This window comes from Elephas maximus, chromosome 7 (assembly GCF_024166365.1).
Source record: "Elephas maximus indicus isolate mEleMax1 chromosome 7, mEleMax1 primary haplotype, whole genome shotgun sequence".
NCBI lineage: Eukaryota > Metazoa > Chordata > Mammalia > Proboscidea > Elephantidae > Elephas > Elephas maximus.
In genome coordinates, this window is record NC_064825.1 from 26,126,136 (window position 1) to 26,144,372 (window position 18,237).

The 18,237-nt window shown below is 43.3% G+C and overlaps 1 protein-coding gene across 4 annotated transcripts in view; it reads right to left on the minus strand.

Annotated features, from left to right (window-relative positions):
• Nucleotides 1-18,237, minus strand: part of AMOTL1 (angiomotin like 1) — a 178,713-nt gene that overhangs the window by 77,890 nt on the left and 82,586 nt on the right. For all 4 annotated transcript variants that reach the window (XM_049889505.1, XM_049889503.1, XM_049889504.1 and 1 more), the window contains 2 exons: nucleotides 4,482-4,631; nucleotides 654-1,572 (listed from right to left, as the gene is read on the minus strand). In XM_049889505.1, coding sequence (XP_049745462.1) covers nucleotides 654-1,572; nucleotides 4,482-4,631 — 1,069 coding nt within the window. The remainder of the gene's footprint in view (nucleotides 1-653; nucleotides 1,573-4,481; nucleotides 4,632-18,237) is intronic.

Sequence of the window (18,237 nt, forward strand, 5' to 3'; positions counted from 1 at the left end):
GAGTCCTTGGTACAGGGCAGCACAGAAATCAGTCAGTCCATCAGAGAATACACTGGAAGGCTGTTAGAGGAATTAGGCAGTGGAGTGAAGAGAACAATAATCTGAAAGTCAGGTTCCTTGGGTCAAGTCCCCTGTTGCCTCAAAGTTATGTACTGTGGAGCATTTAACTAATCTCTCCAGGCCTTAGTTTCTTATCTTTTGAATGAGGGGCGGCACTCTGTGATTTCTACAGTCCCTTTTGACTCCTTGGTTCTAGCATTCAGACAACATTTTCCTTTAAAATCTACAATGAAGAAAGGCTCTATAAAACCCCTTGGTAATAATATGTTCCAGGAGTTTGGACGCTCTCCACTAAGTCAGCCAGGAAAATTACTACTTTGCTGAGCACTAGGCAGTGCTCCCAAGGACAGCCAACAGCTGGGGCTCCTCCCCTGAAGGCATAAATCCCCAACTGCCCTCTGTTACGTTTGCAGTAAATCCCAACTGCCCTCTGTTCTCTCTCACCCTATAGATTTTGGCCAAAAAGAGGTTTATTAAATACTATGCATAAGTAAACTGATGACAAAAACCTAAAATGCCTTAAAAAATATGTGCTAAAAACATGATTGCTGGATTTTGAAAAACCAAGTTAAAACTATAGACTTGATAATCACCTTGTTACCCCATACTCTGGGGGTGGCTGGTACCTCAGGACAGCCACTTCTGTTCTCGCAGGCTGAGGAGGTGGGTAAGGCTTGACCATATCATGGTGCATCCCAGGATGCTGGTCACTGTAGAAAAGTCCATGCTCCTGGGTTTTGCTCACTGGAGACATCATTTGCTTGGTCTTGAAAGGGTACTCAGGTGGAGGACCTCGAGGGTCCAGCACCTTACCTGCAGGCGGGGCTGGGGAGGGTCCCCCTCCTGCCTTGAACCCCTTTCCATTCCCCGAGCCAGGGAGGTGTTGCTTAGCACCATTCCTCTCCAGAGACAGCTGCATGATTCTCTCACTGAGAGAGCGGACATGGCCCTGCTTGAGTTCTTTCAGAGCCTCATCCTTATGTGCCTGTCCGCTATTGGCACGGTTCACCGTGGGCCTCCCCTCAGTCCGGGACTTCTGACTGGTGCCCCCTGCCATGTAGTAGCCATGGCCCACAGTCCCTTGCTGTTGTTGCTGCTGCTGCCCCCTAAAGAACTGTGACTGGGCTTTGGCCTCCTCGTAAGTGGGCAGCTCCTCATTGTTCTGCTGAGGCTGCGTGGACCGGACCTGTTTCTCCATCACCGTATTGTCCACCTGGTGTTCCTGACCCTGCGGTTCCTGACGAGCCGACTGGTAGACCATTTGTGGGTCTTCTTGAGTGAGGTTTTCCGTGGAAGAAAAGTTGTTTGTAGGGTAGGCTGGTCCTGCACTCCCTGTGGCCTGGTGCTGAATGGCCAGCAAGTTCATGTTCTCGGTCGGGGTGCCATACCGCAGTTGTTCCTGGATCAGCCGCTGTAATACTGTTCCAGCTGCTGCATCCTCGGAACCTCTCATTTCCACCTCTGAGATCCTCGGGAAGTTCGGGGAGTGGAATTTACAAAGAGGATCCTCAACTGAAAGATAAACATAGGAAAAAAGATATCAGACTGCTCCACAGGAGGTACATGTCCAGTAAGTATGTGGTGAACAATTAACATTCCAATTACAACAGAGTTTAAAAACAAGATTTCAAACACAACAATACCTCCATTGAGCCTGCAACATCTAACAGAAGTGTTTCTACAATCCAGGACTACTCTACTACTCTCGATTCCCTCTCCTGAATCCTCCAAGACTTTGCTTTCCCTTTAACCTCCCCATTAGTCCCTTCTCTTCATCATATAAACATGTTACCTTTCCCATTAAAAAAAATATATATATATATATACATACATAAAGCCAAATCCATGGCCATCAAGTCAATTCTGACTCACGGCAGCCATATATACATATATAAACAAAAAAACCCGTTGTCGTCGAGTGAATTCCGACTCATAGCAACCTTACAGGACAGACTAGAACTGCCCTACAGGGTTTCCAAGGAGTAGCTGATGGATTCAAACTGCACACCTTTTGGTTAGCAGCCAAACGCTTCATCACTGTGCTACCAGGACCATAGGTATATATATGATATGCAGAAAACAAAATCAAACAAAAAGAAACCACCTACCATATATTTCTAATTACCACCCTGTATCTCTCTCCTTCCCTTCTTTTCTAAGCATCTTCAGTGAGCAATCTACACTTGCTGTCTTCAGCTCCAAAATGCTCCATTCACTGCCCTTCCCTCCCTACTGCTCTGAGTAGTAACCAAATCCACTGAGAATTTTCCAGTTCTCATATTACACAGCTAATCTTTCTGGACATGGTTGATCACCCCCTTCTTGAAATGCTCTCCTAATTTGGCTTCCAGGTCACTCTCCTCCTGGTTCTGGCTCCTGCCTCTCTTTACTCTCCTCTCGGGCTCCTTTTTCTCCACCTGCCCTTAAATTGTGGTGTTTCCCACAGCTCTGTCCTGAGTTTTCTCTACTCTCACTCAACAGAGCCCCCCAAGTCACAACATCAACAACTTGTCTTCAGCTTCTGACTCATAACTCGAACATCTACAACTAGCAGCCAATGGCCCAAAAGTCCTTCAGACTCAACATGTTTTCTTTGCCCCTCCCAACTGCCTCCCCCAGCCCCCAAATCTATAGTCCCTACTTTTTGTCAAGTCAGAAACCTGGGAATTCAGTCAGTTGTTGTTGTGTGCCCAGTTGCTGCCTGTCAATTCAGCCTTCTAAACATCCCTACCAACTCTCTTCGTTATTTCTCTGCCCAAACTCCAAATTTATTATTAATAGCCACAATAACCACAAAAACAATTTTAACATGCGTAGGTGGGATGATATGCCAAGTTCTGTACTAAACTCTCTATGTTATTTCACTCATTCCCAATACAATGAGGCAGAACTAAATCTCCAGAGGGCAGAGATTTTGTCTGTGAAATTCATGTGCTGTATCCCCAGTGCTTAGAACACTGTCTGATGCACACAGACACTCAGGAAATATTTGCTGGACAAATGAAATTATTAAATTAATTTTATAGACTGGCTCCTGAAGTTCAACTTTGCTCACATCACTCACCTATTCAAAAACAAAAAATCACATCTCTGTGACCTTGGGCAAGTTACTTGGCTTCTCTGAACCTCTCTCACAAAATGGGGAGAATTCATATCTACCTCATAGGATACTGGAGCCCTGGTGGCGTGGTGGTTAAGAGCTACAGGGAGCTACGACAGTTAGCCGAAAGGTCGGCAGTTCAAATCCACCAGCTGCTCCTTGGAAACCCTATGGGGCAATTCTACTCTGTCCTCTAGGGTCGCTATGAGTTGACATCGACCCGACTGCAACGGATTTGGTTTGGTTTTTTGGATGGTATGTGGAGTAAATTCAAACTTACTCTTTGCCTTTAGACAACGTACACTGTAGCTGAGATATAAACCCAAAGTACAACAATAAATTTTAAACCATAAAAACAAATCATTAAAAGTCCACATAACATCAGTTGCCAAATAATTGCAGTAAATAATGAACTGCCCCAAACAGGAGCGGGTCAGTGTGGGTTGCACTGTCCACTCTTCACTTTACAAATATTTACTGTGAACCTATTAAATTTCAGGCACCCTGACTGCTGTAGATGCAACAGTAAAGAGGACATAGTCCTTCCTTCAGGGTAAGTGATCCAAAAGGCTTAATGGAACAAATACATGTGAATAAAAATTTAAAAGCTTAAATAAACTTCAAACAGAAATTCAAATAAAAACAAAGTGATATGCCTAAAGAAAAATTACTTATTTGGATAAATAATAGTGGGACTGGGGTCTAGCCAAGCATAGAAACTGTTGAATTCCCTTTTCACTGAGAACTGAATTATCAGCACATTTGGCAAGAGCCAGGAGATCCTTCTCTAAAGTGATTTTAAAGATTCCCTCATAATTTTATTTAAAAAAAAAAAAAAGCCCTCAAAAAAGGATACAATTTTTTTTTTTTTTTTTTTTAAACAAAAGAAGCAGTTCTCTCCTCACTCTAGTTTTGAATTATTTCTTCTGAACTTCTGAACTGTTTGCTATAAGGGACAAACATGAAAGCAGAGAAGGAAAAAAGAAATGAAAGATTCTGGGAAAGGGTAGAAAAAAGTCTTTAGGATTCCAATAAAGGAAAATGCTAAAAATGGTACAATTCTAAAGCTCCTACATACCTCAAATCAACAGAGAGGGTCACATACTATAATCACATGTTATAATAGTCCATAAACAACCATAGCACAATATGATTAAAAATAAGGCACCTTCCAATGAAGGGACAACCAATCATCCAATAGGCTGATTTTTAAAACAAGGGTAGAGAATACAGAAAAATCTGAATTGTGCAAAAGAGCTAAAAATGTGAACCATAAGGTCATTTAGCTTTTCTGACCACAAGAGTCAGGAACAGGACATACCGCCTTTTTCCTTGATGCCACTGTTTGCCTCCGCAGTCAAAGCAGATGCTTCATGCCTCCCAGAATACAGCTGAAAGTCCGGGAAAAAGTAGTTGGGGTCTTCTAGAATCTGGACAGGACTACTGGGGCTATAACATACAGGAGGGGGACCTGGGGAGAAAAAAGCATAGTGTGTATCAGTGCCAATAAAACCCTCCTTCCTTCCTGTGTGACTCACGAGAGCCCACGAGGCATTCTCCCACAATATTTCCACTGGTAATGGGAGCTCTGTCTTTTTGATTCATAAAATTCCAGAGTTACTATTCAGAATGATCCCAAGTCCAACCACCCACCAAATGACCCGTGAGGTAAAAAAAAAAAAAAAAAAAATCTTCAAGACACGCTGAACAAAGGCTCTGCTGCGTTTTCCACACAACTCAGTTCTAAGGGCAGAAGCAACAACAGCAAAAATCGAGTCCACGGCTACGTAACCTTACAAGTCACAAAGTTCAGCATGGTCAAGGTGGGGGAGAGGAAGGAGGGAGGTGAAGAGGACAAAAAAGGAAAATTAAAATGGGAAGTGCAGCTGTCTCTCAGAATATATAAAAGATACAGAGAGGGGTGGTCATTTTGCCAGACCACGTGTTAAAAAGAGAATGTCCCAGCCCAGCACAGAGCACACAGCCTCACTCAAAGGTTTCTGGAATCTCATGTTGCAGTGTAGAGTTGGGGTTATGAGTTAGGGCCCTCTGCCAAGCACTGGCCTTTCAGCTCCAGTTTATCTGCCTCACACAAACTGGAGCGTCCTTCCTGTTCCTATTAAACGTGACACTGTATTCAATCCTACAGTAACTGGACACGAGATACCACTACAACACCACTGACAGGGCACACACAACATCCGTGGGAACATGCAGCAGGATGGGCCTGGGATCTCCGCCCTTTGCATGGATTGCTCTGCCTGGGCACCAAGTTTAAGGCTTTTTATTGCAAAAGTAATTTTGTTTACTCTGGACAAAGAGTCGAGCTGTTTTGTTTTTTTTTTTTTAATTAAAATCTTTGCCCAAAAGATAATTCCATTACAAGAAAAATAATGTTTTTCAGCAACTGCTTCAACTGGGCAATCTGAAAATTTCTGCTAGGTTTTGTTGTCCAGCTATTTCCCACAAGGCCAAAGCTTATAGTATGGGACTACTTAATTACACTGAGTGACCGGAAGATGAAAATGTACTCATCTTCTCCCTGCATTTCTTTACCTCAACATGTAAAATTGTACTGCATGTATGCTCACAGGTATAACATGCACATCTGGACTAGACAGAATAAAAAATTTGGACACCTAGAATATTTATTTTATAAGTTTTGGTATCGGTAATGTAGTTGGGACTCCTGTCTTGGAGATGAATATAAACCGTGTTGTGAGATCCTGAGGGTGAGGATCTGTCTAAAATGACGGTTCCAATGCCTAAGACAGTATCTGTCAGTGCTCTCTTTTGGACCGACCTGCAAGGACTAGCCTGGAAAGAAATGTACCCCCTTTCTGGGCTTCATCTTCTATATCTATAAACCTAAACGTTTAGGGCTAAAATTAGGACTCACAGATGGACCACAACCAAAGGCAAACCCTGACCTTGCTTCTGCTTCAAGCAAGGGGAAAATGTTGATGGATGAGCGAGGATGCCAGGTGCAACCTTGGCTGCACACGAGAATCACCTGGGGAACTTTTAAAACCACACCATCCAGGCCTCACCCTAGACTTCTTCCATCAGAACCCCTGGGGACACAGACTGGGCAACTGCATTTCTCAAAGCTCCTTAAATGATTCCAATGCTCGGTCAATGTCAAGACCCTATATGCTAGGAGAACCGCGCAAATGGGCCAAAAAAAAAAAAGCCTTCCTATGCCCCTACTCCCACTGCTTCCATCAAATCAGAGTAACAGAAGAGTTAAGGATCCATATGTTTCAAGAAAAAAGTGTTGTGTTTTCTTGAGATAGATCTGGGTCAAGAATGGCAAGTGCCAGCATATTACAAACCTTGAGTGATCCCAATTAGTTGTATGGGCAGGAATTTTGAGTGATAACATAGAGCAAACTGCTAAAAAAATTGCAGCCTAAGGTGTAAATGTATATGCATATGTATCTGAACGGGTATGTAGGTGTGTACAGGAGTGTGAGTGTGTGTGTGTATAAATAGCCCAGGGAAGAACCCCTTCACTAAACCATTAATAGTCACTACAACATTGGTAAGAACTACTTCCCCTCACCTTATCCTATAGCCTGCCAGCTTAGATAAGGCTCAAAAGCTCCAGGGCACAGAACACTGAACAGAGAACAGTCCTTCATGGGGGCTTGAGACAGAGGACTCCAGAGATATGCAACCTTTTACCAGTTTCTTCACAGGCCTCAACGTTATGAGAGAGCTAATGTACTCCGCACGTGTGCGCACACGCGCACACACACGCAGACTAGTCTAAAGGACCAAAACCAAAATCCACTGCTGTCAAGTCAATTATGACTCATAGCTACCCTATATGTCTGAGTGGAATTGCCCCACAGAGTTTCCAAGGAGCACCTGGTGGATCTGAACTGCCGACCTTTTGGTTAGCAGCCATAGCTCTTAACCACTACGCCACCAGGGTTTCTGGCTAACAGACAGGGTATCCACTTATGTGCCAATGATCATATAAGACGCTCATTCAAGACTCCATTTTTGGCACACACTTGGTGGCCCGCACTGAGAGCGACATTCCCGCTGCTGCCCACCATTCCTCAGAGAGGCAGGAGAGCCCACTAAGAGATGAGAACTGACCCTGAAGACAGATGGCCCAGTATGACCTGTAAGACAAGGTAAAGTGATGATAATGTGCGTCACAGGGTTCTCTGCATCAGATTCCTGGGCCACACAGCAAAAACCCGAGAGGCCCTGGTCCCATTCCACATATAACTCATCCAGTGGTGTCACTACAGTTGGTGTTCACGCCCCCACGGACCTTCTCCTGTACCACACCATACAGAATCCTTAGCAATGGTTTTTGTATTCATGTTACTCATAAGTCAGAATTTTTGTATATCATTTCTTCTTTTCCTTTAATTATTACTTCATTCTCAAAACAGCTATTTGATACATGTTCATGAATACTAATTACCACAATACTGTAGCTAAAACACCAGAAAATTTGACAAAATCAGTGAGTATAAAACACCAGCAGCAACAAAAACAGCAGCACGTGCTCGTAGTGGATGCAGACGAAACCACGTGATTCTAGCATCACTGTAATTGGGTGATAATGACAGCTCCCACCGGAGCACATTAGAAGGCTCAAAAAGTAAATTAGCATAGACTTTGGGCCCTGTAGGTATACTGATACATGTAAGCTGGGCTTATAAAAAATGTTTTTGTTGTTACTAAATGCAGGGATATTTTTATAAAAAATAACAAATTTCTGCTGAAACACTTGTACAAAAATTTTATAGTCATTTTGGGGTCATCCCCTCTGACAGTGTCACCCGATGCGGTACACAACCCCCACATCGCCCACGTGACACCCCTGAACTCATTCTTCCCAGTCTATTCTAGTTCACTGTCTTCACTGTGAACTCCTGGAGCAAAAATGGAGTCTATTCTGTTAATAAAGTTCAGGGCACATGAGTCCTGGTGGTCCAGTGGTTAAGGACAGGGCTGCTAACCAGAAGGTCAGCAGTTTGAATCCACCAGCTGTTCCTTGGAAACCCTGTGGGGCAGTTCTACTCTGTCGTATAGGGTCGCTATGAGTTGGAAGCGACTGGATGGCAATGGGTTTTGGTTTTAGATCTAACCAAAAGAGTCAAGAATATCGGAAATGAGAACTTGGAGGTAAACGATGCATAGCGTGAGGGAGAATGCTGTTTTCTTTCTTAAAAGCTCTCCGTGCCTGGGGGCAAGAACTGTGAGAAACCACAGGAGACCCCCGATACCACTACTACCCAGTAAGCCCCTGCAAGGCCTGGCTGGGGCCCAGGGGCTAAGCAGCAGTGAAGTTCTCAGGAGAGTCCTCGGCCTGTCAAAGATTCTGCTGCCTCAACAGTGTGTAACGTGTACAGTGGTGGTGGCCTCTGGGACTCCATGAAGATTATTTCCATACAAGGTCATCTTTACTTAGTAACTTGCAATCACCTACTTCTTTCAGACGGGAACCTAAGTCAAAGGATTATCACTCACACAGCATTAGTCCGTACAAAGAGCCAAAGCAATGGAACACAAGCTGAAACTGGTGCATAGGAGTCGGTTCTACGCTGAGTATCTACTCTGAGGAGAGGCAGCTGCAGCTCACACGGCCCACACCCTGAAGGAAGGCTAAAGATCTGTTTGTCCTGTACTCAACAAAGGGTGAAATTCTGAAAGTCTAGTTTGAGGCTCAACATTTCTGCTGATATTGGCTATGGCCCATTTCACCAAGAATGGTTCCTTTTTCTTTATAAAATCTGCACGTCATTTGTCAACATGAAGAATCCTCTGCTCTCTATGAGCATGACAGCTTTTGGCCTGCTTCTGAAGCACTGAAGACTTCCTTCCCGTTATCGTTTTACGCTGTTGCTTTCTTTCCTAACTATCCAGAGGCCTTTAGGTAATGTGACCCTGAACAAGGCGTTTTTTTCTTACTATGTAACAGCAATAACAAAGGGCCTCATTGTTGAAGGAAAAATGAATTAAGGTGAAATGAATGGAGTCTGCTGGGGGAGGCAAGAGGCACAAAGACCCTTGCTCAACTGCTTCACCTCCCACTGTAATTAGTTACTTCCCTAAGACCAGATCTTGAATCTGTAAACAAGCTGATGAACAGGCAAAACAGAAGGCTCAGAAGTTTCCTTTAGGTTTCAACCCTAGAGAGTATTCAATCTGTTGCCCCACTATCATCCAAACTGCACACACAGTTGGCAAATTAAAACCAAAAACCAAACTCATTGCCATCGAGTCAATTGACTCATGGTGACTTCATGTATTACAGAGTAGTACTGCTCCATGGGGTTTTCTTGGCTGTAATCTTTATGGAAGCAGATCGCCAGGCCTTTTTCCTCCGGTGCTGCTGGGTGGGTTCAAACTGCCAACCTTTAGGTTAGGAGTCAAGTGCAAACCATTTGAGCTACCCAGGGACCTAGCTGGGAAGTTACCTGTCCTTAAATTCCACTTCTAACACGCCACTCCCTTGCCCATAACCGTTTTTGACTATAGCTTCAAGTTTGAATTTTTGTTTAGTTTTTCAAAAATGTGTTTGGTTAGGTAATCAGGCTCCTCTTCCAGCTGTCAACAGTCTCGGTTATCCCCTAAGCATCCTGTGAACATGTTATCCTCCTCCTCCAAGTCCCAGCAAAGAATGCCATCCTCCAGCTTCCGCCGGCACAAAGTTTATTTATCCCAGTGAACTTTATTTCTTCCATCTACCTCCCTCTAGAGCACCCTTCCTCCGCTACACCAGCCTCCCTTCCCTCCACTAACCTAGCAATTATGATCTGAAGCACACAATTTAGACTTAAACATCAATTGTCAAGTATTTTGCAGTAATCATTTACTATAAACTGGTGTGACTGCAGAAGCCCTGGTGGCACAGCAGTTAAGCAGCTACTAATCTAAAGGTTGGTGGTTTGAATCCACCAGTTGCTCCATGGGAAAAAGATGTCGCAGTCTGCTCCTGTAGAGATCACGGCCTCGGAAACCCTATAGGGTGAGTCTAATCTGCCTTAGAAGGCCACTGTGAGTCAGAACCGACTTGATGGCAATGGGTTTGCTTTGCTGGGTTTTGCTGTTATTACCCTGATGAAATTACAAATCTTTTGAAGGCAGGGACCATTCTGTAGACTTGGAAATTTCTGCAAGTAGCATATAAATTATATGCTCATCGACTGTGCTGACTGATGAAGGACATGATGTTATCCTCTGGGATGGCCTCACTACCAAATAAGAGTTTGAAGAAGAGGTCAAAGACCCATCCAAAGCCAGTCTCCGAGAGTTCCAGATAATTCCTTGCACCTTCCAGTTCCCTAAGAAGAAGGAGCATCTACTCTCCCCTTTACAGTTGCTAGTGGTGCTTTGGGTTTTGCAAGACAGAAGCCCATTCCTCAAAGCTACCACTAACTGCAGAACAACTCCCAGGTGTTATCTTGCCCAGCTGCAGGTAATCCAACACCTTCTAATGCATTTAAAAAGAATCTCACTGTCTATAACTTTATAATGGAGTTTAACCACAGCAACAAACAACTCTGTGGCTTCTACCTTTCCTTTCAAAGAGCTGAGGAATTTGCTGAGTGTGCCAGAGGCCTCCAAGTTAAATGTGTGCAACCAAGTCTTCTGATTCTGGCAGAACTCAAGATTGTTCTGGAGCATGGAATGCTCTGCTCAGGGAAATAGATGCTTTGGAAATAACGTTTAGAAGGAAACTGGAGAACTCACGTTCCAAGAGTCCTCATGTGAAACCTGTTCAAGAGTCCTCATGTGAAACCTAGCTAGCTCGTCTGGGTTAGCCAATCCAAACTCCAGGAACAGAGAGCTGAGTCAACCACAGACAGGTGACAGCACCTTTCTCTATGAACACCTGCATGCATGTAGTTAACAAAGGAAACAGCGGAATCTCCACCACTAATGTGAAAGCAAACAGTGGAATATACTTTCTCAATTTCCTTTTCCTCAAGGAACCGTTATCTGAAGCCCAAGATAGGGAGAAAGAAAGCAACAACAACAAAACAATTGCCAAAATTCTCAACCCTTCCATAGTATGGTAAGGTCCCTTGGTGGCACAAACGGTTTGCTCTCAACTACTAATCTAAAGGTTGGTGGTTCAAGCCCACCCAAGCAGAAGAAAGGCCTGACAATCTGCTTCCATAAAGATTATGGCCAAGAAAACCCTATGGAGCAGTGCTACTCTGTAGCAGGTGAGGTTGCCGCGCATCAGAATCAACTCAACAATAACTGGTTTTAGAGACTATGGTCTTTCTGGATACCAAACTTGAATTCTAATCCCTATATCCATCCATTTATTCAAGAAAACAGGGAAAATAAATACACCAATGCCAATTTAATTTAGACTCTCTTAAAGTGGAATTCGTGATGGATAACTTTATCTAAACTTGTCTGAAGCTTAACTTTGTAATGCTTATTTAGAAATATCTCTGAGAGGGAGGTGGTGCCAAGATGGCAGAGTAGTCCCTCTTACAGCAAAGACCCGAAAAAACAAGTGAATCCATTATATATGACAATCTAGGAGCCCAGAACATCAAAGACGAAGTTGAGGAATTGGACTGAGTGGCAGGGGAAGGGAGAGATGGTTCAGAAGCAGCAAGGAGGCGCCAGACCTGACCCGGCAGGAATTGGCACCCTGAATGCTAGATCCGCTAGCACAAGCGCAGTGAGGCAAGCAGTGGTGTTTGGGACATGTGTTCCACATCGGGAGAGACCCAGTGGTGGAGAGTCTACTCATGCCTCCAGAATCAGCAAAAAGCGGTGCTTAAATGGCAAAAGATAAGTACATGTGTCTAACCTACCGCATGGACCAAAAAACACCCCTTTGGGAAAAACCTCTCTCCCACTTTCCTGCCCCCTTCCTGCTCTGCACTGGGTCCAAGCCTGCTTCAGAGATTGCCGCATCCCCTGGGCCAGAAGTAGGACCTGTCACTTGCCCTGAGCCATTCTCCTGGTCTTGGAGAGGGAACAAATTAACAAACAGGGAAAATATAATCTGCCAGGTCCCCTAAGCTGGGAACTTGGGGCAGAAACAGCTCCTTTGCCTAGGCACAGGAATGCCTTTCACCCCTGCATAGGCTTGTGTGGGCCCGTCTCAACAGCATAGGCCCTCATTAGCACAGTACAACAGGGTATATACCTGAAGTCTAACTTCAACCGTTTCAGCTACATGATGGAGAAGCAGATTCGTGACATTTGACACCGCTCTGCCTACTATGCAGGGTCCTCGCCTACCCACATAAAGGACCAGAGGGCTGGTGGTTCCACCCACGACACCTAGCCACCTGTAACAACGGTTCAAGAAATAAGTGATGCCTCCCAGTCCTTACAGCCAACAGCATGGGGAACCCATAGTCTGGCTGCAAAACCCACCCACCTACGTGCTCTAGGGAACAGGGACATGCTTTCCTCACAGACACTCAGGGGTGGTTGTCAGCTCCCTGCCTTGCTCAGCACATGACCCCCTACTGCACCCAGATACCTGTACCTACACCAATCCCCCCCCGCTCATCTAGGACTGTAGGTGGAAGCCTGCACCACAAACTTAGTGACCGACTAACTGGACACCTGTGCTGATTCCATACAAGAAAAGTAAATGGACTCCTAGGCTCACATACCTAGTAATAGCTCTAACCACCTGGTGACAGGATGTTAGCGCTTCAAAGGCACCAATAATCAAACTAGCTCACACGAGCAGCCTATTTGAGCCTATCAAAACAAAACGAGAAGATAGGACACGGTAAGCAAACATAAAATAAACAAATAACTTATTGATGGCTCAGAGACAACAGTCAATAACAAATCACATAAAGATGCAGACCACGATGGGTTCAGCAAGCTCCCAAAACAAAGAATAAAGAAATCTTCTGGATTAAAAGAATTTCCTGGAATTACCAGAGGTAGCCGATAAAAGATTAATACACAGATACTCTTCAAGAGATCGGGAAGGAGATCAGGCAATATGCAGAAAGAGCCAAGGAGCACACAGACAAAGCAACAGAGGAACTTAGGATTAGAGAATAGCGTAATGACAAATTTAATAGGCTGCAAGAATCCACAGACAGCAGCAAACAGAAATCCAGGAGATTAAAAACAAAACATCAGAATTAACTCAACAGAAAGTCATAGGAGCAGAATTGAGGCAATGGAAGTCAGAATTAGAGAGATTTAAGATAAAGTACTTGACACCAACACATCTGAGGAAAAATCAGAGAAATATCTCTGAGATGTATTAGGGTGAAGCAAAATGCAGAAGTATACTTAATCCTTAAAATAATAATTGAGTTCAACAGAGCATGGTGCTAGGAGTTATAAATAAATGCATAAGACACTCATCGGACTTAGGATATCATGATTTGGTTCTGGAGACCAACGTGCACACAACTAACCAAGTTTAAGAGCAGAGTAAGCGCTCTATGACAGAGACACAATGCTTTGGAAACTCAAGAGTAATTCACAACTATGAATTGACTGAGGGAGGTGACATGGAGTTGCACTGACTAGGAGAAAGAGACAGGTGAACTGAACTAAGAAAAAATGAGGAGGCTGTTAATCTGCTGCAGGGTGAGGAGAGAGGGCTGAAGTCAGAACAGATCATTCCAACATGGGAAAAGCATAACCATAGAGGCTGAGTCACGATCTTGCTTCATCTCTTTAAAGAATGGAGAGTTCAATGTAACTTCAGTATGAGTGAGAAGGATTAAGCTACATCTGCAGACTCAAAATCCAGTATTTATGGGAGGCTTTTTCAAAGCATTAGAGTTCCTGGGTGTTGCAAATGATTTATGTGCTTGGCTGCTAACCAAAAGGTTGGAGGTTCAGGTCCACCCAAGCCTCAGAAGAAGGGCCTGGCGATCTACTTCCAAAAAATAAAATGACCTATTGTAATGCTCTCTGGAGCACAGTTCTACTCTGATACGCAATGGGATCACAATAAGTCAGACTCGATTCAATGGCAACTGGTTTTTTTTTTTTCTTCAAAGCATTGGCACATATTTTCATAACACAATAAGCTGAAAATAATTGAAAGAAGACTAAATGGTTCAACTTCCAACTTGCTGTTGTTAGGTTCCATCTCATAGCCACCCTGCGCACAACAGAACGAAACACTGCCCTCTCCTGCGCCATCCTCACAATCCTTATGTTTGAGCCCAGTGTCGTAACTGCTCCGTCAATCCATCTCCTCGAAGGTCTTCCTCTTTTTTGCTGACCCTGTACTTTACCAACCATGATGTCCTTTTCCAGGGACTGGTCCCTCCCTCGCCACCCTTCTAAGGAGCATTCTGGCTGTACTTGTCCAAAACAAATTTGTTCGTTCTTCTGGCAGTCTATGGTACAGTCAATATTCTTCGACAACACTGTAATTCGAATGCATCAATTCTTCTTTGGTCTTCCATATTCACTGCCCAGCTTTCACATGCATATGAGGTGGTTGAAAACACCATGGCTTGAGTCAGGTGTACTGTATTCCTCAAGGTGACATCTTTGCTTTTTAACCCTTTAAAGAGGCCTTGTGCAGTAGATCTGTCCAGTGCAATACATTGTTTGATTTCTTGACTGCTATTTCCATGGCTGTTGATTGTGAATCCAAATAAAATGAAATCCTTGACAACTTCAATATCCTCTCCATTTATCATGATATTGCTTACCGGTCCAGGTGTGAGGATTTTTTGTTCTCTTTATGTTAATGTGTAATCCATACTGAAGGCTGTGGTCATTGATTTTCATCAGTAAGTGTGTCAAGTACTCTTCACTTTCAGCAAGCAAGGTTGTGTCATCTGCATATCACAGGTTGTTAATGGGACTTCCTTCAAACCTGATGCCCCATTCTTCATCATATACTTCAGCTTCTCGGATTATTTTCTCAGCATACAGACTGCATAAATATGGTGAAAGGATACAACCCTGATGCACACCTTTCCTGATTTTAAACCATGCAGTATCCCCTCGTTCTCTCTGAACAACTGCCTCTTGGTCTATGTACAGGTTTCTCATGAGCACAATTCAGTGTTCTGCAATTCCCATTCTTCGAAATGTTATCCAAAACTTGTTATGATCCATACAGCTGAATGCTATTGTATAGTCAATGAAACACAGGTAAACATCTTTCTGGTATTCTCTGCTTTTAGCCAACATTCATCTGACATCAACAGAGATATCCCTTGTTCCACATCCTCTTCTGAATCTGCCTGAATTTCTGGCAGTTCCCTGTCAATGTACTGCTACAACCATTTTTTAATTATCTTTAACATAATTTTACTTGTGTGTGGTATTAATGATATATTGTTTGATAATTTCCACATTCTGTTGGATCACCTCTCTTTGGAATGAGTACAAATATAGATCTCTTCCAGTCAACTGGCCAGGTTAGCTGACTTCCAAATTTCTTGGCATAGATGAGCGTTTCCAGTAGTTACATCCATTTGTTCAAACTTCTCAAGTGGTATTCCATCAATTCCTGAAGACTTGATTTTTGCTAATGCCTTCAGTGCAGCCTGGACTTCTTCCTTCAGTACCATCGGTTCTTGATCATATGCCTGCTGAAATGGTTCAATGTTGACCAATTCTTTTTGGAACAGTGACTCTGTGTATTCCTTTCATCTTCTTTTTACACTTCCTGTGTTGTTCAACATTTTGCCCATAGAATCCTTCAATGTTGCAACTCAAAGCCTGAATTTTTTCTTCAGTTCTTTCAGCTTGAGGAATGCTGAGCGTGTTCTTTCCTTTTGGTTTTCTAACTCCAGGTCTTTGCACATCTCATTATAATACTTTATTTTGTCTTCTTGAGCTGCCCTTTGAAATCTTCTGTTCAGCTTTTTTACTTCACCATTTCTTCCTTTCACTTTAGCTACACTACATTCAAGAGCAACTTTCAGTCTCTTCTGACATCGATTTTGGTCTTTTTTTTCTTTTCTGTCTTTTTAATGACTTTTTGCTTTCTTCATGTATGATGTACTTGATGTTATTCCACAGCTCATCTGGACATCAGTCATTAGCATTCAAAGCATCAAATCTATTCTTGAGATGGTCTCTAAATTCAGGCAGAATATACTCGAGGTTGTACTTTGGCTCTCATGGACTTCTTTTACTTATTTTCAGCTTCAACTTGAACTTGCATATGTGCAACTACTACCAACCATATTCCTGATGTTGTTGTTGTTAGGTGCTGTCGAGTTGATTCTGACTCATAGCGACCCTATACACAACAGAATGAAACACTGCCCAGTCCTGAGCCATCCTAACAATCATTGTTATGCTTGAGCTCATTGTTGCAGCCACTGTGTCAATCCACCTTGTTGAGGGTCTTCCTCTTTTCTGCTGACCCTGTACTCTGCCAAGCATGATGTCCTTCTCCAGGGACTGGTCCCTCCTGACAACATGTCCAAAGTATGTAAGACGCAGTCTCGCCATCCTTGCTTCTAAGGAGCATTCTGGCCGCACTTCTTCCAAGACAGATTTGTTTGTTCTTTTGGCAGTCCATGGTATATTCAATATTCTTCGCCAATGCCACAATTCAAAGGCATCAACTCTTCTTCAGTCTTCCTTATTCACTGTCCAGCTCTCACATGCATATGATGCGACTGAAAGTACCATGGCTTGGGTCAGGCGCACCTTAGTCTTCAGGGTGACTTCTTTGCTTTCAACACTTTGAAGAGGTCCTTTGCAGCCGATTTGCCCAGTGCAACACGTCTTTTGATTTCTTGACTGCTGCTTCCATGGCTGTTGATTGTGGATCCAAGTAAAACGAAATCCTTGACAACTTCAATCTTTTCTCCGTTTATCATGATGTTGCTCATTGGTCCAGTTGTGAGGATTTTTGTTTTCTTTACGTTGAGGTGCAATCCATACTGAAGGCTGCGGTCTTTGATCTTCATTAGTAAGTGCTTCAAGTCCTCTTCACTTTCAGCAGGCAAGGTTGTGTCATCTGCATAAAGCAGGTTGTTAATGAGTCTTCTTCCAATCCTGATGCCCTGTTCTTCTTCATATAGTCCAGCTTCTCGTATTATTTGCTCAGCGTACAGATTAAATAGGTATGGTGAAAGAATACAACCCTGACGCACACCTTTCCTGACTTTAAACCAATCAGTATCCCCTTGTTCTGTCCAAACAATTGCCTCTTGATCTATGTAAAGGTTCCTCATGAGCACAATTAAGTGTTCCGGAATTCCCATTCTTCGCAATGTTATCCATAGTTTGTTACAATCCACACAGTCGAATGCCTTTGCATAGTCAATAAAATACAGGTAAACATCCTTCTAGTATTCTCTGCTTTCAGTCAGGATCCATCTGACATCAGCAATGATATCCCTGGTTCCACATCCTCTTCTGAAACCAGCCTGAATTTCTGGAAGTTCCCCGTCGATATACTGCTACAGCCATTTTTGAATCATCTTCAGCAAAATTTTGCTTGCGTGTGATATTAATGATATTGTTCTATAATTTCCACATTTGGTTGATCACCTTTCTTGGGAATAGGCATAAATATGGATATCTTCCAGTCAGTTGACCAGGAAGCTGTCTTCCATATTTCTTGGCATAGATGAGTAAGCACCTCCAGCTACGCACCTGTTTGTTGAAACACCTCAGTTGATATTCCATCAATTCCTGAAGCCTTGTTTTTAGCCAGTGCCTGGACTTCTTCCTTTGGTACCATCGGTTCCTGATCATATGCCACCTCTTGAAATGGTTGAATATCGACTAATTCTTTTTGGTATAATGACTCTGTGTATTCCTTCCATCTTCTTTTGATGATTCCTGCATCATTTAATATTTTCCCCATGGAATCCTTCACTATTGCAACTCGAGGCTTGAATTTTTTCTTCAGTTCTTTCAGCTTGAGAAACGCCGAGCGTGTTCTTCCCTTTTGGTTTTCCATCTCCAGCTCTTTGCACATGTCATTATAATACTTAACCTTGTATTCTCGAGAGGCCCTTTGAAATCTTCTGTTCAGTTCTTTTACTTCAATTCTTCCTTTGCTTTAGCTGCTCGACGTTCAAGAGCAAGTTTCAGAGTCTCCTCTGACATCCATCTTGGTCTTTTCTTTCTTCCCTGTCTTTTCAACGACC